This window comes from Drosophila santomea, chromosome 2R, assembly GCF_016746245.2.
Source record: "Drosophila santomea strain STO CAGO 1482 chromosome 2R, Prin_Dsan_1.1, whole genome shotgun sequence".
NCBI lineage: Eukaryota > Metazoa > Arthropoda > Insecta > Diptera > Drosophilidae > Drosophila > Drosophila santomea.
Window position 1 is genome coordinate 5076368 of NC_053017.2, and position 25232 is coordinate 5101599.

Consider the following 25232-nt stretch of genomic DNA (forward strand, 5'->3'; position numbering starts at 1 on the left):
ATAAATGTGCAATCCCTAGAAACTCAGCTGACACAACAAGGCTGTGCCGCGAATAATCCAGTGCGAGACTGGTGTATTGGGATTGCAGAGTAGCAACATGGCCACCACAAAGTTGGTACTATGTCCTGTGGTGGACAATACTCCTCGCCGTTCTGCAGTCTTGTACATTGGACACAGATAGTTATGACGCTCGGGTAGATCCACGCGCTTGAGTGGCTTTAGCCAAATTAATGGCATCGTATCAAACAGTTCCCTTGGCCGGGACTCGGCTAGATACTTTCCAGTGCGATCCCAACGTGCACCTTCTAGGAAAATGCCATATACAAAGACACCATCCTCGGGGCCCGATAGTCCCTGCCTTTGCGACTCTTCCACCGAAAGAACTTCATAGTCGAAGGCCAAAAGATCTATGGATATGACATACTTCCGCGCGTAATTCTGTTGGGCACCCGTTAAGAAGGCCTGAGTGAAAAAAAATCCAGAAAGCCAAAAGGTGGAAGGAGCTCCATTATCATACCAGTGCTAAAAATAAAGTTAAAACTTGCTCTTTGTGATTCTATCATTGCATACTTTCCATATCGCTCACCTGCAGAAACTCAAGGCGACGCAGAAAATCGTTCACATAACTGCCCAATGGCTTTAGACTGGGGTACGATTTTCCAGCCCACATTGCAGGTATTTTGGCTATCAGGACGGACTTGTAAACGGCCTCAACAGCGGCAGACATTACAACCAAACCTGTTGGTGAAAAGAAAGTATTTCAAAGTTCAGTTGGTTTCATTATTATTTGTTTTTTTAATAAAATGTATTGTAAAATGTACTTGTCAGAGAAGATATGCCTAATATGAAAGATTTAACTTAGTAGCCCACTGAAATTGGAACTCGAAATTAATTAAATATGAAACCCATTTGCTGACACAACACCCATCAAAACCCACACTTAAAACACATTAATACAAACAAAAAAAACTAAAAAAAACGCAATGTCCAAAAACAATACGGGACTCGAAAAGCAGGTTAAGTTTAGGATTCATCACAAGGACATATCATCTACATCTCTAAAATCATCGAGACACAAAGAGGTTAATATCAAACGGAAAATGAACACTTCCAAATCTGAAAATCTGACTGAACATGGCCTTACATCTTGTCTGATTACCAGCTCGTCCGATGTACGGATCGTAGGAGGTATGCAGAGTTAAAAAAAGCATTTCTGAACTTTTAATAATTAGATGTTCCATTTCCTAGGTGCTAATGACCCAGCACAGCGATTTGCTGGGAAGTTGCCTCGCACCGACAGCGAGTGTCAGTTCAAAGCGCCGGGACACCGATTTCTTACCGAACAAGATACGAGTGTGAACACCCATGAGGTCAAGATGAGCCCCAGGGTAGTCAAGAAAAAGGATTTAAGGAACAAATGTGATTTCTTTGCTAAGGACGAGGACACGCGTCCGTTTAAGAGTAAGATCACACAGACGCTTTACAGGTAAGCTGCAAGATAAATTTATAAGTTAATATAATTGAATGATATTTTCAGGGAATCCTCTGCGCAGACAATGAGTTATTTGCCTGAGATCTTAGAACCAGACGGTGTAAAAACTTTGGAGCTCTTTTCTCTGCCGTCTATTTTCCCAGAAGCAAATCGACCAGGACTCCATGATGTCGAGGTCCTAAGCCGCGCCAGGAAACGATGGGCTTTTAGTAATTCCGTAAAGATCCACTTCAAAAGACTGCTTCAAGAGGCTAGGAAAGTGGCCATAAAAACGGAGTACAAGGAGATACTGGAAGCCTTTGAGTGGGAGGAGTGGATACAGCGCGAGGAGGACATTCAAGAGTGCCAGATGATGCGTCTCCAGATCGTGATTAAAATGTTTGACAAGAGGGAGAAAGAGATGCACGCCGCCTCAAAGTCACGAATTGAAAAAGCTTGCGAGCGAATCGAGCAGCGACGCCAGGCGGGTTTGCGAAAGAACGAGATCGAGTTCCAGCGGGGAATGCGTCGACTGGAGTACCAAGTCAATAGGAATCCGCGAAGGTGGGAGAAGCAAAGTCCCATGTATTCGTTGGGATCTCCGTGCTCCGAGTTTTACGCTCCGCTCTCAAGATACGGGGTTGATCCGGCGCGTCGCAACTTTGTGTCCAAAACAGCACAAAATGCGTTCGACATGAGGATCGACAATTTAGAGAAACGGGTCAACATTACCGACCTCAAATGTCCGTTTAGAAAGCTTAAGGATTGGTCCAAGCCCAAAAAGTATGACCAGGAGTACGAGCGCAACTTCTGTAAGGAAGACAATCTGCAAAAGCTCTTCGAGTCTTTGAAGGGCCTTAGAACACAGGCCAATACGGAGAAAGAAGAACCAAAATGTCTTGTTAAGCGGAGAAAACCAGAACTAGGTAGAGCGGCATCCCTAATGACCCTGGCCTATCTAACTGACCTTTACGATAAAGGGAGTGATCCCGATAATTTTGGTACTTTTACACATCACTCCAAGCCGGCGACGAACCAAATGTCAGACACAATGCTATTGCATTTGAAGAACGACAGGAAGCGCGAGGAAATGGAGCACATGTTGAACATATATGAGGGCACCTACGTGGGCTGGGTGATGCAGTTTCTATCGGAGGAGATGACTCGTCTCTCGGAGCTGCGAAGGCTTCACTTTTTCTCGATTATGGCCCAAAAGGAGCGCTGGAGACGCGAGGCCGCTGAAGCTGGACTGCGACAGAAGGAGAACGAAATGAGACTGTTGTACGAGGAGCTGTTCCAGCATTGCAATGTGGTCCACAATGAGATCTCCAATAAGTACTTCGCTAGCATGCTGAGCTCTGATATGTACAATATGGCAGAGGACCTTGCTGGCGAGACAGTGAGTGAATTGGCGAAGCAGATCGATACGGATATATTGAGATGGCTGGAGAGCTTCAAGTTGATCCAGAACCCCCTCACCTATGTTCCTTTACGGGTAATGTTGAATGACATGATTTCGCCCAATATGAACAAGATTCTGCAGCTCTACGAGAATTCCCTGATCGCGCAGTACGTAGTAGATGATGTTATTTTCCCAAAGGTGTGGAATGACCTGGATCCGTTCGACATAGGAGCTACATTAACGAGTGACCTCATAGATCGCCTAATCGACAACGATTTGTATCTCATGTCCACGGACAGCGAAAGTGAAGCCCCTCAACGAACTTCCTGGCAAGAAGCTTATGCCATTATTAGAAAGGTCATCCGACGGGCAGTTCCCGGCGATCGTTGGCTTCAAATAAATGAGCGTATTGTAATCGAAAACTATAACGATCTATTCGACGACGTGTTCGCAGGCATCTTTGACAAGATGGAAAATCTTCCAGCCGTCAAGCCTTCCGATTTAATAGAACTCTGTCAGACTGTCTCTCATAATTACATCCATTACATGGACAATATCCGCGAAAAGGAGAATTTTAATATCGAATATGATACCTCACTGCCAGGGTCAGAATTTGAAAAAAAACAGATGCTAAACATATTAAAGAAAAACAGAGTTGAGAATATTACAAGAAATTTAGAAAACTTTGATAAGCCCCTAGAGGGTGACCTGCCATCTGCCAGCGATATATTTATAAGGTCTCAAGTAATCAATCCCATACCGATCCCAATCACCACACCAAGTGATTTGTTCAGTCTTAGAAGCACTCTCGATGTTTCGCACGCCTCTAATTTGGGCTCGTTTGTAGGAAGGGGCTATAGAGTAGTGCTTCCCAGTGAGGACGAAAGAAATCCTATTATTGATGTGGTAAAACATCCACTAGAAAAGAAGCTTTCTGGGAATACAGTGACTAGTATTGAGTCACCGAAAGCATTGTTTCATAAAACCCAGTCGGCAATAGACTTAAGGCCGCGGATTTCAGAAGCATCTCCATCCCACGTTGAAAGAGCGCAAGAAGACAACTTCAAGCCATTGGATTCATCAACCATCCCATCTCCTGGTGATGCGGAACCTATAGTCTCCACTCCAGTTGAATTTAACCCCGTTAACGAATCGACTTCTCCGAACTTGATACCCGTTTCCTTGGCTTCTAGTGTCATAATATCCAGCGATACAGCCACAAACGATTTAGACCAACAGAAGGAAACGGAGAGGGAAATGCACTCGACAGTTGAATTCAATCTCGAGCCCCAAGCCGGACCGGATTCCGATATCGGAGTGAATCCCGAAGCCGGACCGGAACTCGAACTTTTGCCCTGGTCGGAGGACTCGTTGTCCTTCATCCCACCCGTACGTTCTTCGGGAGTAAAAAATTCGAGTCTGATTAAATCTGTCAAAGGAACTCATTCTTCTAAGAAGGCAAAAACTAAAAAATAAACGATCAATATGAAGTTAAGGAAAGGTATATTGGCTCCTTAAGCCCCATGACGCAGGTCCTGCCATTCAAACAAGCAAAGACCCGTGAAGAACACAATTGATATTGTAGAAAAATTTAATAAAAACTAAACATGACGAAAAAAAAAAAAACTTAATAGTGAATCATCTGACAGATTAACAAAATAAATTAGATCTTCGATTTAGTTTGAAGTAATTATATGGTGATTTATCTGAAATAGATTTGTAGGAACGATGATGACCTCTACGTTTCAGGTTGAAAATGAAAAGAAGAGAGGGTAATATAGAAGAATATATAATTGAGTTCCTCGACTATCAGATACCGATTACCTAGCTAGTAAAAGTGCTGGCGATACAGTTGTGGGCGGTTTGTGGGCGTTGTTGGTGGCGTAACAACCATCTGAAACAAAATTGCACGTGCTAAGAGTTCGAGATCAGTACGTTCATACGCACAGACGGACATGGCCATATCGACTTAGATACTTGTACTGATAAAGAATTTATTTTTTTAGAGGTATAGAACTTTAAGTTGGCATTACTGTTCAAGATGGCGACCGATTTAACAGCTGTCAAGTGATTTATTCTCAGTTTGGTTTGGCAATTCGTCATGCGTGCTTACAAAATCCAACTCGTGCAAGAATTGAAACCAAACGATCATCAAGCAAGGCGTAGATTCGTCGAATGGGCCCAAAACGAGATTGCTGTTGTTCCCGATTTTTCATAAGCCTCCAAGATCTTGTGATTTAACACCGCTAGACTACTTTTTGTGGGGCTATGTAAAGTCATTGGTCTATGCGGATAAGCCACAAACGCTAAACCATTTGGAAGACAACATTCGCCGTGTTATTGCCGATATACGGCCAAATGTTGGAAAAAGTCATTGCAAATTGGACGTCCAGATTGGACTACATCCGAGCCAGCCGTGGCGGTCATATGCCAGAAATCATATTTAAAATGTAATGCCACAAGATTATCTTTCATGTCAATAAAATTCATGTCAATCGATATACTTTAAATGGTCAATAGTCTTCCCCACTGCGTTGCAAACTTCTGACCGAAAGTAATATGCCGCTGCAAAAGTATAGTAAATAACTCACCCTTGATTCCCTTTCGCAGCGTGATAAGGCTGGTTCGGATCGTGTTCAGTAGGACATTGAAGCGCACCATCTCCTGGACGAGCACCGTGTTCATGCTTTGGTGGTAGCGAGTTGGATATTTTAGCAGGGCCGCATCTCGGTCGAATAGCTTTGGCAACTTCTCCAGGATATCGGTGGCCACATTAGTGACAACCTCTTCAGGAGTTAGTGCCTTCGAACCACCGCTGTCATCCGAGGTGGCACTAGTGTCCTTCAGGGGCATTTGGTACAGGGCAAGGAAGGGAGGACAAGTGGGATAAGTGGGTAGGGAAAGGTTTTCTGGAAAGCGTTTACTAAGCGTTTCTGCATAGACTCTTTGTTTTTTCTCCAATTTCTAAGGCGCGGCGTGTCAAACAAGAGGATATTAAAGTAGCTGTTTCAAATGTTAAAGCATTAAGGACTAGCCAGCACTTACGCGTCGATCATACAGGTCCTGTGTAGAGTGTGACAACAAAACCGTATCAATTATTATGTGTTTTCGTTTAAGACAACTCTAAAATGACTTACCCAACGTTCCTTTTATAGCAAAGCAGGCAAATACGAAGCAAGAATTTTTACCAATCAGAACCACAATTACAAAATCTACTCAAGCTGTAGTTATTTTTCTCCACCACCAAAGTTGTACTCACCTGCGTGAGCAGAGTGTGCGAAAGTAGCATGTCTGTCTCCTTTTGGTCCTTCATGATATCCGCGTTGGCATGGAATCCAAATATGGCAGGAGACGAGATCTGTGGCAGGTCTCTCGTGAAGTTTAGATACAAGTCCACCTCCTTAAACACCGGCACATAGTACAGACCCGTTTCATCCAGATAGTACGGCTTCTCTAAATCAATAACCGCGGGACAATAATACTTATCTAGAATGGTTTTAAGAGTGCGCCGATCCCAGTCATCCGTAACCCGTCCTCCGTAATTGCACTCGCCCGTCAAATATCGCAATGCATCATAGTTAACAGTCTCGTATTGGTTGAGGAACATCCTCAACTGCATCAGGGATATCCTGAGGTCAGTTTCGTTGAACTCGTAGGGAATGTTCCAGCCGATCGGGCCAAAGTATCGCCTTTCCTGAATAACCGCATGGAAGAAGCACAGCGAGTATATCAGCTGCTTGAAGATCCTTGGCTGAGTGCAGGACTCATACCACTCCGGATCGCTGATCGGATCACTTATCATGGATCGCAGAATGTTGGATCGCAGACCCTTTGGCGGCTCATTGGTCATCTTAATGCCATTCTGCAGGACCACAACCGGAAAATGATCCGCCGGATAGGAGGTGAGCCACAGCCTGAAGTCTGGATGCGTTGCATCTGGCAGGAGGTTCTCACAGATCTTCTCCAGCAAGGGCATGAAGCTAGCTGCCAGATGGCAGTTCTGCAGCACCACCCAATTACCCATTTTGACGCCTTCGTCTATCATCTTCATGGCAATGGGACCCTGACCCTGACCCAAGGACAGCGAAAACAATCGATTCGTGCCGAAGCCCTGATCCTCGGCAAACTTCAGAAGTGTGGCCGTCGGATCCGAGCCAGGGGTCAGGATGAATATCAAGGGCACACAGCAGTGGGAGTCAGCAAACGAAGCCATCAAATCGAACTGAGGCGGATCCACAAATCGCTCACCCAGTTCTCCGTTTACAAAATTTAACACAGCCGGAACCAGTTTATCCGGCCGAAAGACGCGGAGGAGCAAAAGTTTCTGAAATATGCTCACTCGCTTTTCCCAGGACTTTGGTATGTCCTTATTGTCCTGTGGCGTCTTCGAATCAAAGAAAGGCTTCCATTGAGCCGCATTGTCATTAAAGTCCTCGCGTAGGCCCTTAAAATTGGGCAAATTAGTCAGGCGACAGAGCTCATCCCAATTCTGGACGCCCAGCCAGGTAGATGGATTCTTAAACGGATTCTCCAATCCAACGCCTCCAGTCAGCAGAAACATCCATTCGGCATTGTCAATCCGATTGTCGTGCTTCATCATGTTGATGTTCAATATGAGCGAAAACAGCAGCTTATCCTGTTCGAAATTGAAAACAATTGATTACACTCGGAAACTAGCTACAATAATACAATAATAAAACTACTTTTTTAAAATGGTGTCTAAATCTACCTTATAATGATAGAATTTCGAGCAAGTCAAAAGTGCTGATAGATATCTGTGAGTGTACAATTGTACAAGAAGTAAGGGACAAGAAGCTATGTAATGTGATTGGGGTCTTTCAGGGTCAGGGCTTAGAGGCTCACTTTCACATTAAATGGGTTGCCCGCCAAAATCAAAGCATTTCCAAGCCAAGCTGCGATAGCAATTCACTTGGTTTCATTTTGAGCGCAAGAAAATTAACAACTGGGGATCAAAGGTTACCTGATGAAAGGGTCACCACAGGAGGCGAAGGCAAGGGACGGGCAAAGGCCATGGCATAATTGACTGAAAACAGCATAAAGCTAGCTAAAACTTGTTTGGATTATTATTTCCTTTTTGCCTAGCTTCCTTTGGCTAGGTACATCCTTTGATTGCACCAGCAATGTAATAACATTATTCAAGCAGCTGCACAGTGGCTTTAAACGAAGCGAAAAGAAGAGTCCACACGTTGTACAAGAAGCAAAAACTAATTTTAAGCTGGTGATATCGCTGGACACTGTTCATTCCCTATTTAAAGTTGAGAATGCTTTTATTCATAAGTGAGAATATACAAATAATTTTGCTTAAGGATTTTATGAAGGCTATCCACAGTATCCACTCAGTTTTCAGCTACGACAACTGCTTAAACTCCATTGTTCGCTGAAGTGGCATCACAGTACCGTGTAGTTGTGGAGCAGTAATGCTTAAATATTATTTAAAAGCAGTGAAGTCAAGTCAAGCTGAGCAGGATGCACAGCCACAAAGCAAATGAAACGCAAAGGACCACGCTTCAAATGTCACATTATCAGATTATGCACAATTACGGGACTAACGAGGCTAAAGGTCCAGGATACTGGACAGCGGACGAATAATCGGACCGGCGTTTGACGATAATTGCGTTAGTCCAATGGGCACTCACACGCTCGAAGAGACTGCGACAAATGTTGACATAGAGGCTGTAGGTGAAGTGATTTCGCAGATCCAACAGACGCGCCGCTATGTCGTCCACTTTCTCCGTATTGTCGATGGATGACATGTACAGGTTGACGAACCAAACCAGACTGTACTGGTACATGGGATCGATGTTGGCCAGTTCCACTGCAGATAAATGGTTTTAATAGCGGACAAGCCAAATTATCAGTTAACTAGCCAAACAAAATGGACCAAAAGAAAGCAAAATGCCCACCTATAGTGAAGAACAATATAGTTGAGTGCTCGGCTATAGGCACGTAACTTAATCGGGCGATATCGATCTGCTTTTCGGTGGCCTCTGTGACGACCTGCTTTTCACTTATATCATTCGCCAATGCCTTGGCTGAGCTCAGAATCTGAACGGCAGTCTCGTCCTCTAGAATATTCTCGGCCGATGAGAGAACTTCCAGAATCTGGTCTTCAGTCTCCTTCAGCATCCGTTTGTTTTCGGCTCCCTGCACTATAAGGTTGTTCTTCTCCGCCTCCAAATCAGGTCGCTCCCTAGCCACCGTTATACCCAACAATTGATCCTGTAGTCCTTGGGTGGTGATCATAAAGTTCAGCAGGGTAACCTTGACGGCCACCTCGGGCAGATAGTGTGGATTCCTCAGTTTGGTTGTCATATAAAATCTGTAACAAAGCAATTTAATCGGTATAAACTTCAGTTTCCATCAATTAAGGATGGTACTGACTTAAAGTTATGATTATACTCAATTACAGAGTCGCCCAGTTTTATGCAGAGGGCACCGCCCTGTTTAAAAAGTGTCTTTTGGAGCACTGACTCCAAGACGGGATCCAATTCCTCGCCAATGTTTTCCAGGAGCACGGGCAGACCGAATTGGATGGCATTCTCCATGACACGGGTGTAATCCGCTTGGTTGAGCCGAATCACGCAGAGTTTGTTGTTCTTTTCATAGTTCTTGATCCATTTGTTGGCCTGTCCTTGTGGGTCAATCATTAGGGGCCAACGTCGGGCATTTCTGAAAATCATTTCAAAAAACTCGCTTATCATTTGTACTTTAAACGACACAAAGTAAACAAAATGCAGCACCAACGGGCCACCGCAACAAACTCATCAGTTAGTTGTTGTTGGAATATTAAAAAAGAAAATACCGCAGAAATACACATTCAATATTTACGTCAATAATTCATTAGCGTAAATAATGCTATAGAAATATATATTTTCTGCTCTCTTTGTGGGTTTGAAATGGGAGCCAAACCTCTGGCTTCAATCATGCCAATACATCATGCAAACGTTAAGCCACAAACAGAACTATATCACAAAGGACTTTAGGCAGGGACCCAGGGAAAAGGGGTCTCCTCTTTTTCCACTTATCAGTTACAGATTATTTAAAAATAAACTAAAATGCCGAATAACCTTTTCACAGTCATGCTGAACTGAGTGGTATCATAACAAAATTTCAGATAGTGTGCAAAGTTCATCAATTTCCCAGACTGAGCCCCTGATTCATAAATATACATTTATGTACACTTCGATTGCGGCTGTTGGGTGTGCCGGGTACTGCATATACATACATACATACATATATATTTAACTGATGCGATAACTCACAGCCAGAGTGGAAAAATACATGGAAGTGGAAATCGGGACACAAGGAAAATAGAGAAAGCGAGAAAAACAGCCAAATGTTGCAGCAGGAGCAGCCAACACATGACAAATTCACACCGAATACAAATTGCTCGTGCGAATGAATGAACATTTTTGTAAATTGAAAACTTGATGAATGAAAAATATTTGATGGAAAAACAAAAGACCAATATGCCTTCGCCGTCGCCACAGTCGGCACATGTATCCAAAAATCCAAAAGCAAAAATAAAAGCCCCAACAATTTTTTCAACCGCGCAGTCCAGCCGAAAACCCTATGCAATGTGCCAGCCAGGACACGGAATACAATAGAAGCGCCATAGAGGCTGGGAACTGGGTGGTAGTCAGTCCATGTGAATACCCGGTTAAAGTTCAAAGCGCATCACCATGGAGGAATAAAGAGCTGGGATTGGAACAGATACAAGTTTTTGTCTCGAAATAAAAGCGAACATTTTCCGGCAAATAGTTGGAATACTGTTAAAAATGCAACACAACTTGCATTGTAAGCCGGTTGAGAATCTGGTAAATGGAGTTTGGGGATTTCAATGGGGAGTTGGTGACAAAATGAAAAGCGCAAACCCTTTAGCGATCAACTATCTCAATAAAATCGCACGTATTGTCTTATATTCATTCGTATTCAAGGAGAATCAACTTTATACTAAGCTTAATTGTTTACTTTTACTTGCATAGAAGTACTAGAATCAGTCAACCTCAAATACGATTTCATTCATCTTATTTGCAACTATTTAATGTAAAACATACCCGCCCAAAACTCCTTGCCACTACTTAAAATTCAAGCCCCAAAAGGGCCCAAAACGCTGCCACGTCTACAAATTGTTTTGCCTTTTTCAAATTAACATTATTTAATCAAAGGCACGGCACGGCCCTCAAATTTCACAGTATCCCAAAAACCCGCTGGCCGAAATGGAAAACATGCACACCTGATACCCAATACAAAGCCATCGGCTTTTACGAGGCTAGAAACAAACGAGAATGGTGCGGAGGTCACCATATGTGCTACGTGTCACCCGAAATATTAGGCAAATGAATGTTAATAGTAAGGACAACAGCCTTCCAGCCAGCAGCGTGGCCCTCCGGATATTTGCCAAGTGCAAATACAAATTCGTCTATATAGACAGCCCAGGATAGACTAGACAAAGGCCCAGAAACTAGAGAGCAAATCCCCAAGGATGTGCAATCGTAGGAAGCCATCGCATCGCATCGCAGCAACCCCTCCTGCTGTTTAGAAATTAAACCTAATCCGCTCTGGGCGCACATTAATCAATTGCTTATACAGGGCGATTCTGGATTCTGGATGCTGGAGTTACCCTCCTGCCCGCAGATGCCTCTCCCTCCCGGAAAACCAGGGGACCCTCAGGTATTTTCGGGCATGCTCCAAATTACTTTGAACACTTTCGTGGATAGCGGCCAGGAATTTCCTTTATTAAATCGACTTGGAGTGGCATGGAGCGTCGTGGAGTGGCATGTGGCCCGTTCCCTGACCTCCGAGAAACCCACCAGATGCGTAATACACGCATCAAACATGAAAATTTCGCCTGCCAGCCTCCCTCTCCGTTTCACACGGAGAAAAAAGGACTTTGGATAATTGATAATAAAGGGGAAAAATTAAATTAAAAATACAATTGCATACTGAACTGTTCTATTGACTAGAATAAAGCAGTTTACCTACTTAAAAATGTTTAAGATGAAGAAAAATATAATTAATATAATTTTAAATCAGAGTCGCTGTTTTTGTCCCAATAATTGTGCTAATGCTTTATAATATAATTGAATAAAATAGATCATCGCTTTTTCCAGTGCACCACATCTCGGTTTATGGTGCCCTTTGTACCTTTGGCTGGCACAGCAGCCACCACCGAGATGGCGTGTCCTGGCAACGAGTCCTTTTAGCCACATGCGGGTACGCTGCTTAATGCGCGCATGCATCCCTCCCCCTTTCCGCCTAAACACCTACCCCCAGCTACTGTTTTCATTCCCATTCCCGAATCCCGAATCCCGAATCCTCCCCAATCCCGACTGCGTTCCAGTTCGCGGTCCTGTGCAGCATCCGGTGCCGTTCCCACATCCTCCACCCGCGTCCGCACGAGGCGTATCTTTAATTTTCCTAATACGCGTGAATTCTAACGTTTCATGTTTGTAATTAGAAAACGGAGAAACACAGAAGCCGTGGCGTGGACTCGGAACTTCCGTGCCGCTGACGGGCGAGGCAGGACTATAATTACCGTGTCAGGTTGTTTAATTGATGCGATAGCTGGCTTAGCGATCACCACGGGGGATTTTCCAAGGGGCCAGTGCCAGCTGTTGCCATGGCTTGTGGTTAAAGTGGCACATGGATATACATTTAAGTACAGATTTTTAAATACACATACGAGTATATACTAAAGCAAACTCGCTTTGTCAGTTACTCAATATGATTAATGAACCTAAATTTCAAGCCCTGAATATAAAGTATAGAACGGTTTATACTCACTTCATCATAATGGCACTCTCGATGGAGAACGCATCCGTCGGCAGACCGCATATGTTCCAGAATCGGATTTCGACCGGTTCTCCCAGGACGACCGCCAATTGAAAATCAGGTGTGCATGTTACTCCGAAATTAAGGCACTTGGTCACCCACTTGCGAATCTGATCCAACCGAAAGTCGATGGTGAAGGGGCCCAGATACGAAACCACGCCAGATGAGATGAGCACGTCGCCGGTTACACTCTTAAAGCTCGCCTGCAGCATCTTGGCCGTCTCAGACCATCGGGTTCTCTCGCCTCCCAAGCCAGAGATGAGCTCCTGTGCCCGCTGTAGCTTTTTGGTGCAAGCCTCGTGCTCCGCCAGCAAAATTCTGCAAGGAGTATGCCATAGGGTTTACTCACAACTGATCTATGTATCTTGGACTCACCCATATTGCCGCAGCTGCTCGTCCAGAATCTTCTGGATGGCGGCCAGGTTGGCCTCCACTTTGGCCAACATGGCCAGTTTCTCGTTGAGCGTCTTCATGGCCGCATTATAGGTGGCCTCGGCCTCGGCCAAGGCCAATTTCTTGGGCGCCACAATCTTGGCCACAACATCGTACTTAGTCAGCGCAATTACCCAACGGCACAGACCTTCGCAAGCAGTGGACGCGCTCTTAATCTTGTCGGGATCAAAGGCCTCATTGCTGAGTATGCGTTGCGCCAACTTCTTCATCACCTCGACCGGAATGTTATCCTTGTCGAAATTGAGCAGACTGTCCAGGAACTTCATGTCGCTCAGTACACGCTTCGAGGGTCCCCAGTAATCCTCCACAGTGCCCAAGCCACTCGGATTCGGCACCTTGTCGGGCTTGACGTCCTTCAGGATGCAAACCGCCTCCATGACGATCCTCACACCAATTGGAGGACTCTTCATGGTCTTGACCACCGCTATATCCGCTGTGGTTAGAGTATTTAGAGCGGCCAACGCAGATTCCAAGATGGGCAGCGCTTCTCCCAGCTTGGCGTCGCATTCGTCCTTAATCTCTTGGGCTACAGCCGCCTGTTCCTTGGCCGCACTCTCATCGAGCTTCACAATTTCCCGCTGCTCCTCCGCCAGCTTGCTGTCGGCTGTCACCTTGGCCACCTGTTCAGCCACGATCTCTGAGGCTTCCTTCAACTTGGGCTCCAGGGCGATCAGTTGCTCCTGCATCACAGCGACTTGCTGGGCAGCTATGTCTAGCTGGGAAATGCCGGTCAAGTAGCGATTCCGATTAGTTGTAATGTTGCTAAAGCAAATATGAATTTCATGAATAAAATTGATCGACAATAACGAATATATGAATATATGAATATATGAATAGAATGTAGTATCAAACATAAGATACCCCTCCACATTTACACTCACTTTCTCTTTTGGCCGAGCAGTGACTTAAAGGTCTGGATCAACTCTAGATACGAAGTGGGGGTTACGTAGTTGTACCGATGCAGCCGTGAGAAAAACTTTGCGGAAAGCTCTTGAGTTGAGGTGTGGAACTCCATGCACATGTCAATGGCTGTGCGACGCTCTAGGGCGGTGAGATCCTCGTTGGCCAGGAAGCGTGTCGAGACGGCCAGAAGTGCATCCTCCGGCCAGGACTGGAACCAATCAATCGTACAGCAATTGACGATCGAGGGGAATTTGCGGATGCGGTTCCGCAACGCATCTCCAATGGGGGACATGGCCAACACAATATGAAGCTGATCCTTACAAGTCTGTGGTGCGAATTAGTAAGTAATTAGTAGTAATTAGCAGGAAAATTATAACTTATTAGTCTGTGATAGTTATTATGGAAAGCTGAATGAATTGCTGCTATTATTATGCTAGTTTTCGCATTAGCAATAACAACAGAGATCATAATTGAACAACTATTTAACTTTGAAACTTGATTAAATAAGCAAATGGCGGGGTCAATAGGGGATGCAGATTTAAATTTGTTGTATGAGCTATGAAAATTGTTCAGAAGACCCCACCGTGACAAAAAAGTTGAACAAGGCCACGGGACTGCCATCCGTCTGTACGGCCTTATCTCTCTGCTTGTCGATTTGGGCCATCTTCTCCTGCACCTCGATCTTCTCCTCATTGGAGAAGAGATTGGGCACCTCACCGGAGTTCAGTAAATTGCTAATGTCCTCCAGGAAGGATTCGTCTTTGATCTGAAAGAGTCTAGAAGAGTTAGCGAGACCAAGGAGAGCCCAGGACACAGTCGGATATGCCAATTGCGGTTCCCCACCTGGACGTCCGTAAAGAGGAAAACGCCGTGCATCTCGGATGCCCCAATTTTGCGTAGGATCGCCTTGATGTCCTCGTGGTACTCGTACGGCCCATACAATCGCGTGATTTCCACCTGGAACAGCTCATAGTCGCATATATGCGAAGCCAATCGAGTCAAGCTCTGGCGCCCGGAGCCTCCAACCCCGATGAGTAGAGCATGACTCCTCGGCTGCTTTATGATGCGGCATATGCGCGACAAATGCTCGATGGCGAAACGGAAAAGCACCAGATTCATGGGCTTCTTCGACATGTTGTTGTACTCCACCAGATATGCCTCCACCACACGGCGCAACTCCTCCAGGTCCTGCACCTCCACATAGTTCTTAGTGTCCGCCTTGGGATTGGTAAAGTCACAGTAGATCAACTGACGGAAATCGGACTCCTGCAGGGATTTGTCCTTCTCCACAAGACGGCTGAAGAGGCGGGAGGGGTCCGTATTGAAGGAAGATTTCACCGTGCTGCAGATATTCTCAAACAGCCAGCTGCGATCGGCATCTTCAACCAATCGATCCCCATACACCCTCAACACCTCGTGCACCCACAGTCGCCTCATGGAGTTGACATCTTCAGTTGCCTCAGGAACGGACAGCAGGACACCCTGGATCACCCTCGAGAAGTCGCGCAGATTGAAGAGATAGTGGGATTTGGCCGGGGTGGGAAGCAGATTCAGTTTGGCGTCGTTGTATATGGTCAGGGTGGCGCCTACGATCTCGTCAATGCAAGGATCGAACTCCTTAGAAAAGCCCCTGGGTTGGTTGAGTTTGGGAAAATGGATTATCAAGTGTACTTTAAAGTGAGTACTTCGGACACCGAAGCTTGAAATGTACTATTAATCGGACAGACAATAATCGTCAAACATCTTACCTCGTGTCCAGATGCCACAGCACAATCTTACCGAAGATGGTATTCAATATATCGTTGTTGAAATCATCAATGGATATCACGTTGAAGAAGCGTTGGAAACGAGGAGTCACCGTGTTTCCCGTCGATGGAGGTCCCATGGCCACGATCATTTGCAAGTCGATTAGCTTCATGGGCACGATGTTCTTGCGATCGTACCACATCATGTGATCGAGCATCATTCGCAAGAGTTCAATTGGCGGCTGGGCTCCGTAGTTCTCCTTCAGCGGCATCGAGACATCGTCCACGAAGATGACAAAGCGGCTGTTGAGGGGTGGACCAAAGACGCCTTTGCGACGCTTGTCCAGCTTAGACATAATGATGTCCTGGGTTTGATTGGCGGACGTCTGGGCGGAAAAGCTGATCAGCAGGGGCTTGTAAATGGACAAGTCCATCTTCTTGAGCATATAATCGATCACATAGACACTTTTGCCCGTTCCGGTTGGACCCACCAACATTATGGGCTTTCCATGGCGATTTAGCAAATCTAAAACAGCTCCGATGCGGACACTTTCGTTGGTCTGGATGATGATCTGATTGACCGGTATATCTCGAGGAATGGGTGGAGCGGAGTTGACATCATCCTGCCATGGTTTCCATTTGCCTTTTCCCTCTTTTATATACCTATAATCGAACACTGAGCCTTGTTTGGGAATAGGGAATATAAATGGCTTCGCCAAGGTCTCCACATAAAGATCCTCGGTTACTCCATAGGTGTCGTATAGGCTTTGTGGGAATGTCTTCTCCATCAGTGCCCTAAATATTATATTAAACTTCTCCCTGCTGTCCGCATCCAATGAACCGCCCAGTGACCAAATGCAAGAGAAAAGGAATATTCCCTCGGTTTGGGCCCTAAAATCCAAGTCGGAAACATTAGCCACATACTTCTCATCCCGAAAGTCATCTATAAAGCACTCAAAGAAGTTCATTAAGCTGACCATCAGATTAGCATCCGACGTTGGTGCAATTTCCTTCAGACTTTTTCGCAGGATAAACAGGAGAATAGGACAAAATCGAGAGATTAGCATCGATATCAGTTGCTTGCTGACCGTGTGGAAAGCCGGGGGAAGAGTGTTCTTCCAAGAGGCCACCAAGGGCTCCCAACCCAATGAACTGGGCTCCAAATAGATCATTCCACAGCGAGAGACCGTGGCTGGTGAGGCCACCTCCAGGTCCATGGGTTCAAACACCAAGTTTGTGGTATTTGATAGCTGGATAATCTCGCCGGACATCAGACACAATTTCTTATTGTCATCCAGCACGGTATTCATGTTTTCGATCCAAATCGCGTCCACTGGCCCATCGAAAATTAGCCACTTCCGATCTGGCGAATCTGACACAGCAAAGATGCGATAGTTTACCGCCAGGATTCCATCACTCCACTCGTGGGAAACGGCATCGAATTGACCGTAAAGCTGACCCATTGTAATGGCCTTTGGATTTATCACCGTGTAAATAGCTTTGTTTTCGGAGCCATCCTTGTGACAGAAATAAAATGTTAAATACCTCCCAAAATCAAATAGCAAGTACTAACGAACCGTTTTCTCCATACACTCTAAGGCATCTGCTAGGACGCGATATGTGGTTGACTTGCCCCCAAATGGATAACCCACCAACATAAGACCATGGCGCACCACTATCATCTCATACAACTGAAAGGATACGAGAAGTATTGTTACTTTCCAAAATCGAAAGATCTTTAAAGGATACGCACCTGTTGCACCTTCTCCAGCACAAATGGAGTGCACTGCTTATTTTGCCTTTCACAAGCCTGCTGTGTGCACTTATTAAATAGAACGTAGTCGGCTTCCGGCAAAACGGTTCCAGGAAACAGATCGGAGGTGATGCCCTGGAACAGTGGAATGTCCTGGTTGAGGAACTTGGGCAAATTCACATCCTTGATGGAGCGCAACACCAGGATGTCCTCGTTCTCATCCCTATAGCGAAGTTTCAGGGCACCGGCTGCTTTCAGCACCGACTTTACAGCTCTCATGCCGTAATCGTAGTGACACTGTGTGCTCAACTGCTCCGAGCACAGTCGATAGGTGGCCACAATCTTAACGGACAGTGGTTTGGCGGTCAGGAAACCATAAGAGTACAGCTCAATCTCCGAGATCAGGGCATAATCCGGCACCATCATCGCCACCGAACGGAAGAGGGCCTAAAATGCCAGAATGTTTCCATTATATAAAAGAGATAAGCTGAGTTCTAAAGTCCTACCTTGAGGTTATCAGGCAACTCAGAACGTCCGGCGTATCCAGGATTCATGGTGATGAACACAGCACAAGTAGGATCCAGTGTCAAAGTGGTGCCCTCCAAGACCAACGTGGGACTGCCCGAGTTGATGCCACGCTGAATGGTCAAAATCTGTTGTGCCACCACCGACAGCACCTCCAGATCGATTCGATTGAACTCGTCAAAGCAGGACCACGCGCCGCAAGAAGCCAGTCCCTTAAAGAACTTACCCAAAGCGAGGTAATCCAATCCATCCGAGCAATTAAATACTACACACTGCTTGGCAACAGCCTTGGCCAGATCCTTTGTGGTCTCGGTTTTGCCAGTGCCGGCAGGACCTTCAGGAGCACCACCCAAATGCAGATTCAAGGCAGCGAACAGGGTACGATAGCAACGATCTGTGAGGGGAGTAACCACCAGCCGCGTGGTGTTCCCCAGATATTCATAGCCATACGGCAAGGAGCAGTTTATCATCCTCGTATCTAGATTATTATCCTCCCAATAGTACCGCAGCTGGCATAGCCACTGGAAGTCTTGCAGGTCTTCCACTTGGTTAGCCACAATTTCGGCCAGGACATCACGAGCATGGACATCCAACACCACCAGGGCACCTAAAGTGATACGATTCTGGGTATTAAGGTCACCACGCACCAAATCCACAATCTTGTTGATCTGCAAGACGCATTTCTGCAGATACTTGGCCAGATTCTCCTTAGGCTCCTCGCTCTCGAAGCACTCGGTGATTTCCAGAGTCCAGTATGTAAGCGAGATGGACTGGACGCACTGGCCAGGCCAGGTCAGCACCCAAATGTGCCGCAACATCTTCAAGTAGCTGTAGAAGGCTTCGGCTACCTTGTGGTGAACGCTCTTCTTCATATCGATCTCTAGCTCCAGCAGCCACTTCTCAACCTGGCCGCGTGCCTTGGAGGTCGAGATCACATCCACCAAAACGACTTCCTCGCGTTCGGAGGATCGCATCGCAGTCACGTCCAGCTCCTCGGTGAAGTTCAGCGTGGCGATGCCTTCGAAACATTTCTTCAAGTGTATCTGGACACGAGTCGGATCCTTTGTCTCCGATAGTATCTCCAAAAGTTCGTCGTTAGAGAGGAAGAAGAATCTCGGGAAATAGAGGCGTTTCTTCTCCAGGTAGGCGTTCAGACCCTTCTGGATGACCTCCAGCAGACTGTACGCCTTCTTGAGCTTGTCATTCATCTTGTCGATTTGCACCACCACCATGACTTTGGGGTCCTGCGCCACTTGCTTCATTAGTTCTTTCCATATCTGCAATAAAGATACGTTTTTATTATTTAAATATTATACCCTAAAAGTACATAGACCGAAACCAAATTAAGATACTTACTCCACTTTAAAACCAATGCCAAACTTACCTTATCCACGGCACTGAACCGCCGGCCCTCCTCAGGCATCTGCTGCTGTATATCAGGGCTGCTGAAGATGGGCTCCAGGTACATCCAGGTGGCCTGCACACGCAGCCACTCGTCCAGGATCTCCTGGAGCAGCATGAGCTTGGCCTCCCACTTGCTGCAAAAGGACAACAAGGATTAGCGACGTGTGACTTGTCTGCCGCTGACATTGACGGCTCAACAAAGAGGTGAAGAAAAATACGAAATAACACGAATGCTTATTACTCTGCGTGCTAAACAAATGAATGGGAAGTCTTTTTTTAAGAAATAGCAAAATGATTTAAAGGGAGCTGCTGTTCTACCAGTTCTGAAAACCCATTGCATATAAGTATATAAACTTTTCTGGCACACGTCAAAGCCACCTAACACCTAAATCGATTGACTCACATAATGTCCGCCTCGAAGGGCTTGATGTAGGGTGAGCTCTTCATCGTCTGCGTCTTGATGATTTGATCGTCCAGCAGTATTTGGATGTCATCCACGGCAGCCAGCTTGAATGTGCCGGAATCCCTGCGGGAGGCATTTCAATTATAGGCCATATCCCCCCAAAACAGAAATGAGAAAGCAGATTACTCACCTGTACGGGGAAATGGAGAACTCTACACCTTCCCACTCGTTGACCATCTTGGCCATCGCCCTCTCCAGATTGTTCTCCTTGGTGGCGCTCTCCGAGATAGCCTCGAATTTGGGCACATACTCGTCCAGCTGGTACTCGATAATCTTCTCCAGCGTCAGTTCGGGCGACACCTTAATGGGGAACCCAATAATCTCGGAGACCAGCTCCCAATGACGAGCCTTCATTCCCGGATTGCCCAGCGTATTGATGATGGGCATGTGCTCGCGGAAGGCTTCGATTTGGGCCTTGACATCCTGGATTAGCTGCATCGTAATAGGATGATCGCCCATCTGTTTGTCTAGTTTCTGGATGATGCGATACAAGTTGGACACATCGCCATCGATCTCATCGGGGTCGAAGGAGCCCACTTGCGAATGCATCCACAGGTCCCACTTGTCCATGAAGTCCTGTCCTGCATCGAATAGTGTTTTATACGGCTTAAGCTGGTCATGGGCTTTCTTTCTCATGGGATATTGGGATAGATCCCAGCCGTAAGACGTTTCCTCCTCGTTAATCTGATCAATTGTCTCCATGGCCTGTACTAATCGCTGATCCAGCACCCCAGCCCGCTTCTTGTACCTAGAAAGCTGCTTAATGTCGCCCCACGTGTCGTAGGTTTGCACCTGTTCGTAGTAATTTTGCAGCTCGCGTCGGAAGAGCTCGATGCGCTTCTTGAGGAGCTCCTGGTACTCGATCACCTTTTCGGCAATGATCGCGCGATGTTGCTCGAAAATGGACGGAAGCTTCAGATACCACTGAAAGGAGTTACTGTTGTTCTTGATCTCCAAGGGGGAATACAAGGTGTGATCCATCAGCCACAGAATTTCGCTCATATTCACTTTCAGTCTGGCCTCCATCTCTGGCACTAGATTCTCTTCGGCATGGACCACATAGGCCTTTAGTTGCATCAACTCCGCCGTGTCCTTGGGCACAGTTAACGCCTTCTTAGCAATAGCATCGTACTCCTTGCCCAATCGAGTGATCCTCGCCTGCTGATCGGTCACCATCCTAGCCAGCAAGTCCAACTGCAACTGCCTGCACAAGCTTTCCAGGTGAGTGATGAACTTGTCCCTGTGAAACTCGTAGAAGCCCATCCGGATGACAGCCCACACCTCCCTGGCAATGCGATCCTCCTTCTCCTTGTACTCGTACACCATCTCCGCATACTGTTCGAAGGTGGCATCGCTTTCCATAAAGTTACCCACCCGCTCTGCATCGCTTCCATTGATCAAATCGATGAAGGGATCAAAGTCCTGCAGTCGCAGCTCTGGACCGATGCGCTGCTCCTCTAACATGGCGCATATCCGGTTCTTCGTCTCCTGAACGATGCTGTCGGGAACTGTGGGTGTGAGGAAGATCTTTTTTGACACGATCAGGTCGGTATATAGCTTGCTCTCGATGCGGGGCAGCATTTGAATACTCAGCATGATCGAATCGATGACACGGAGCAGCTCACTCTGGACCTTTGAGAAGCTGGGATTGAATTGGATCGTGTCCTCGTCGGCCAGCATCACAGAAATCTCGAACCCAGGATTTGAGTGCTAGGTGGGGTACTTGTTGTATTATTTTATGATTCATTCACTATTCACAATTCTCACCCCATAATCGCATATAAAGTCGGCGTACTCCTTCAGACTCCTGATGCATATGTCCTCCAGTTGCTGAGTCATCAAAGCGGCCACGCAGTTAAAGAATCGTTTAACCAGAGTAAAACGCCGAATGTCCGGCAACTGTCCTCGTTTACTGGCCTTCAACAAGGACGAGTGGATCTCACCATACCAGCTCTCCTCCAGCAAAGTCTTTCCATTGTCGATGTGGGAACCACACAAATACTGATAAAGAGCAAAATACGCAGATATATATTATATATGAAGCATGGAATCCGTTCTATACATGTTAATAAAACTTTAAACATCGTACGAACAAAAAATAACAAGTTAAATGAATTACTGGATAGTGCCAATAAAATCTTACCACAAACGTGAATAATGAAAAGGGGCTCTCGACTTTGGCCAACTCCTTGCTGTCGATAAGGGACTTATCCTTATATTTCATGCTCCACAGCTCCAAGATGCTGGCCACACTTCGATGTATGCAAAAGAGCGTCTTCATCAGAACGTTGCGGTTCTCGTCGTAGCTGCGGGATAAATTGGATGGTATGGGAATGTAGATGAGCCGGTGAGGCGATGGCGACCACAGTTAGTACCGTTTTTTTATGCAAATTATCTCGAGAGCAAGGGAAACTTTTCACTCCAGCTATTCCGTCACAGCCCATTAAACAGTGCAGGGAACCGCAACCGCCCAGCCACAGGGGCACCCAAAGGAGCACCCACAGGAGCAGCCAGCGGGCAACCACCCAACCACCGAATCACAAAAGGCATCCAGAGGCCCCTTCTTAATGATGCCAAATGCTCGAAAGCAATAAATTAGCAAACCTCACGCGGACCTGTACATCGATGGTCCTTTGACCCACTTCGGAACCAAAAAAAGTTGGTTGGAGTCGCACGAGAGATTTAACGAAGAAGGAACAATGAATATGCTTGCATCACTTCTGCTAATAAATAAACGCTTTAAACAAGAACATTTTTATATGTTCAAAGAGTGTTCATCATACTATAAAGTGATAACTTCCGCGATAAATTAAAAGTGAAGACCAATCATGACCGCTAATAGGTCCATTGTTCAAATTTCAAGCAGACAAACAGATAACCCAAGTTGTTGGATGTTTCCACAATAGACAGCAAGCCATCGCTAATAAGCGTACAATGCGAGATGATGGGCCCCAAAATCGCATCCCCTTTTGTGCCCCAAACAAGTACAATTCATATTTAAGCATATCCTTTTTGCAATTTCTGTCGAGCGGAGTCTCTGGGCCCCATTCTCCTCCAGCTGCTGGAGCTGAGCTGTTGCTCATCAAATGTCAAACCAATACACAGGAGGACTTAACTTTCTGGAGCTTCCATTTCCACGTCGCACAACCACGCAGCCCCTTCCACGGTTCCATTTCCGCGGCATTGTAGTTGAAAAAGTGCGGTTAAAAAGTTTTTGGCACGCCGCAAAGCGATTTCTCGCGTTTTCCCCCCAATCGCAAGAAGCTTTTAATAATGTCGCACGACTTTCGTTATTTTCCTTATTTTCTTAACGCCATTCCCACCGTTTTTTTCCCTTTGCCTGGCGACTTTGTCAGTTATTTTCATAAGATTTCGCGCGCGGTGGACTCAAAGAGCAATTCATTTCGCGAAATTCGCATCGGGTTTTTAATCCGCAATAAAGCCAAGGCATCCGTGAATACAAAAGTCCATATGTGGGGGCGTGATCCTGGCCCGGGTGTAATTTTCGTTTGGTTGGGTGTAATTGCATGTCAATTGCACGCTTTTTGTGCCAAATGCGAAGCTGGCGGTTACGGGGAAGTACACACAACGCACAACACACAACGCAGAACACACAACACTCGCATTCAATTATGGCAACTTTTTCTTTTACCCATTTTTTGCCCGCCTGCCTGCCTCCTCTTTACAATGCGCACAATTTACTTGGCACTTGGTGCGGGTGTAATTTATTTTAATTAAAAAATTTGAATTTCCCACTCGCCGGGAAGCTTCTAACTTTAATTTTGCACTTCACTTGCATTGGTTTAAAACTTTGTCGAACATAAGAACTCATGCATTTCAATATCAATTAGGGCATTCTGTGTTTCCCTCTCAAAATCCATTTAGCTTAACAAAAGTTCCAATGTTATCTGCACTAAAGCCTCATTTTCATCGAAAAAGTATTTTTGTTGTGAGCTTACGAAAAATGATAAAAACCTAATTTGCGCTAAGAACTTTTCAATACGTTGCCTGCACAAATAAACTCTTCCATTTGTACGAAACTACATATTAACTGATAAATTTTCTAATTAGAATCAGACCCCCTGTTAAAATCCAAGGCGCTGTAATCTTATATAATAGCTCTCATAATAATGTCCATAATAACTCACCGATATCGCCAAAAGTTCGTCATGGATTGCACCTCCCTCCGCTCGGCGGTGTCGAACTTGCCACCCATTCCCTCCTTGGTCAGACGATCGAGGACCGTGTGCCGCAGGACGAAGTCCACCACGGCCTTCTTCATGGCGAACACGTAGTCCGCCCGGACCTCGGCTATGTTTTCGTTGAGGGCCGTCTGCCATTTGTAGAGCAGCGGCGGTACAAGATCAGTTATCCTGCGGATAGAAATCACACAAATAAATCAGATACTTTTGGAGGAGTTCAATGGGGCGCACCTCTTGAGGATCTTCTTGCTCAACGGCGACACGTGAATGGTGTCGATTCCGTGCTTAATGTAGTAGTAGTATCGCAGGATCTCGCGCTCCTCCTGGTCGGGAAAGGGCACGGCGCACTGGGCGGCCAGCTCGGGATCCTGGTCGTCGTCCATGTGGAGGATGAGATCCACCAGCTTGCGCCGGAAGTGCTCCCGCTCCAGGCGCATGGTCATGTAGTTGGCTTTGGCCACGCCGCTCTCCCGCTTCTTCTGGCGCTTCTTCTGCTCCTTCTTCGCGCAGAGTATGTTGTCCGGCAGGTCGGACTTCATCTTTCCGTCCAGCAGGGAGCTAGCGCACTCCGGCATATTCAGTTCGTACCACAGGCGTCGCGACTTGTACTCCGGATTGGCCTTCGACTGCAGGATGCTCTGCAGCACATCCGGCTTGGGTCGGGTGTACAGCATCTTGGACTTCTCGCATAGGCGGCGACCACCGCATATGGACGTGAAGCTGGGTATGCTGAACTCCCGATTCGGGTTTTGTCGGCCCTGCATGCTGGAGCCTGAAATCGCTTGAAAGTTGGAATCAAAATGTGACTGGAGAAACGAAAAGTGTTTTCAATTTTCGAAACATAATTATTTTTGAAACTTAATGCAATTGTATCGGGTACCTCTTTTGATACATTTGTCCAATTAAAACTCAAAATAATTATTAAGGCACAACACTACAATAAGAAATTCGGGAATTTACTTAAACGTTTTAAACATTTGGTTTCAAGCCGTTTCGAATCGGTTGTAACCGGTAATGGGTTGTGGCATTCACTAAACGTCATGTGGCAACCGATAG

At 46.0% G+C, this 25232-nt stretch overlaps 2 protein-coding genes across 3 annotated transcripts; one reads left to right on the forward strand and one right to left on the reverse strand.

Annotated features, from left to right (window-relative positions):
- Positions 1-10: 10 nt before the first annotated feature.
- On the reverse strand, positions 11-24971 carry LOC120444589 (dynein axonemal heavy chain 7). The gene is made up of 23 exons (XM_039624358.2): positions 24408-24971; positions 24123-24347; positions 22118-22280; positions 21742-21975; positions 20105-21684; positions 19915-20037; positions 19492-19645; positions 18089-19384; positions 17583-18029; positions 17407-17520; positions 15833-17346; positions 14928-15714; positions 14668-14850; positions 14063-14409; positions 13104-13943; positions 12681-13046; positions 9276-9563; positions 8798-9213; positions 8531-8709; positions 6133-7509; positions 5465-5714; positions 587-738; positions 11-522 (listed from the first exon to the last, which is right to left on the reverse strand). The coding sequence occupies exons 1-23, from the start codon at positions 24938-24940 to the stop codon at positions 16-18; spliced, it is 12075 nt and encodes a 4024-aa protein (XP_039480292.1). The 5' UTR covers positions 24941-24971; the 3' UTR covers positions 11-15.
- On the forward strand, positions 872-4489 carry LOC120444590. Of its 2 annotated transcripts, XM_039624359.2 has the most exons (3): positions 872-1188; positions 1249-1486; positions 1538-4488. In XM_039624359.2, the coding sequence occupies exons 1-3, from the start codon at positions 984-986 to the stop codon at positions 4347-4349; spliced, it is 3255 nt and encodes a 1084-aa protein (XP_039480293.1). In that variant the 5' UTR covers positions 872-983; the 3' UTR covers positions 4350-4488. The 2 variants fall into 2 exon arrangements, with proteins under 2 accessions (XP_039480293.1, XP_039480294.1); XM_039624360.2 differs by lacking the exon at positions 872-1188 and having other exon boundaries at positions 1358-1461; positions 1538-4489.
- Positions 24972-25232: the final 261 nt, after the last annotated feature.

Coding starts and splice junctions, on each gene's coding strand:
- LOC120444590 (XM_039624359.2), top strand. CDS start 984: ATGTCCAAAAACAATACGGGACTCGAAAAGCAGGTTAAGTTTAGGATT. Junction 1,189..1,248: donor CGATGTACGGATCGTAGGAG/GTATGCAGAGTT, acceptor TCCATTTCCTAG/GTGCTAATGACCCAGCACAG. Junction 1,487..1,537: donor ATCACACAGACGCTTTACAG/GTAAGCTGCAAG, acceptor TGATATTTTCAG/GGAATCCTCTGCGCAGACAA.
- LOC120444589 (XM_039624358.2), bottom strand. CDS start 24,940: ATGCAGGGCCGACAAAACCCGAATCGGGAGTTCAGCATACCCAGCTTC. Junction 19,646..19,914: donor CCCTTCGAGGCGGACATTAT/GTGAGTCAATCG, acceptor GTCCTTTTGCAG/CAAGTGGGAGGCCAAGCTCA. Junction 17,347..17,406: donor TAGAGTGTATGGAGAAAACG/GTTCGTTAGTAC, acceptor TTCTGTCACAAG/GATGGCTCCGAAAACAAAGC.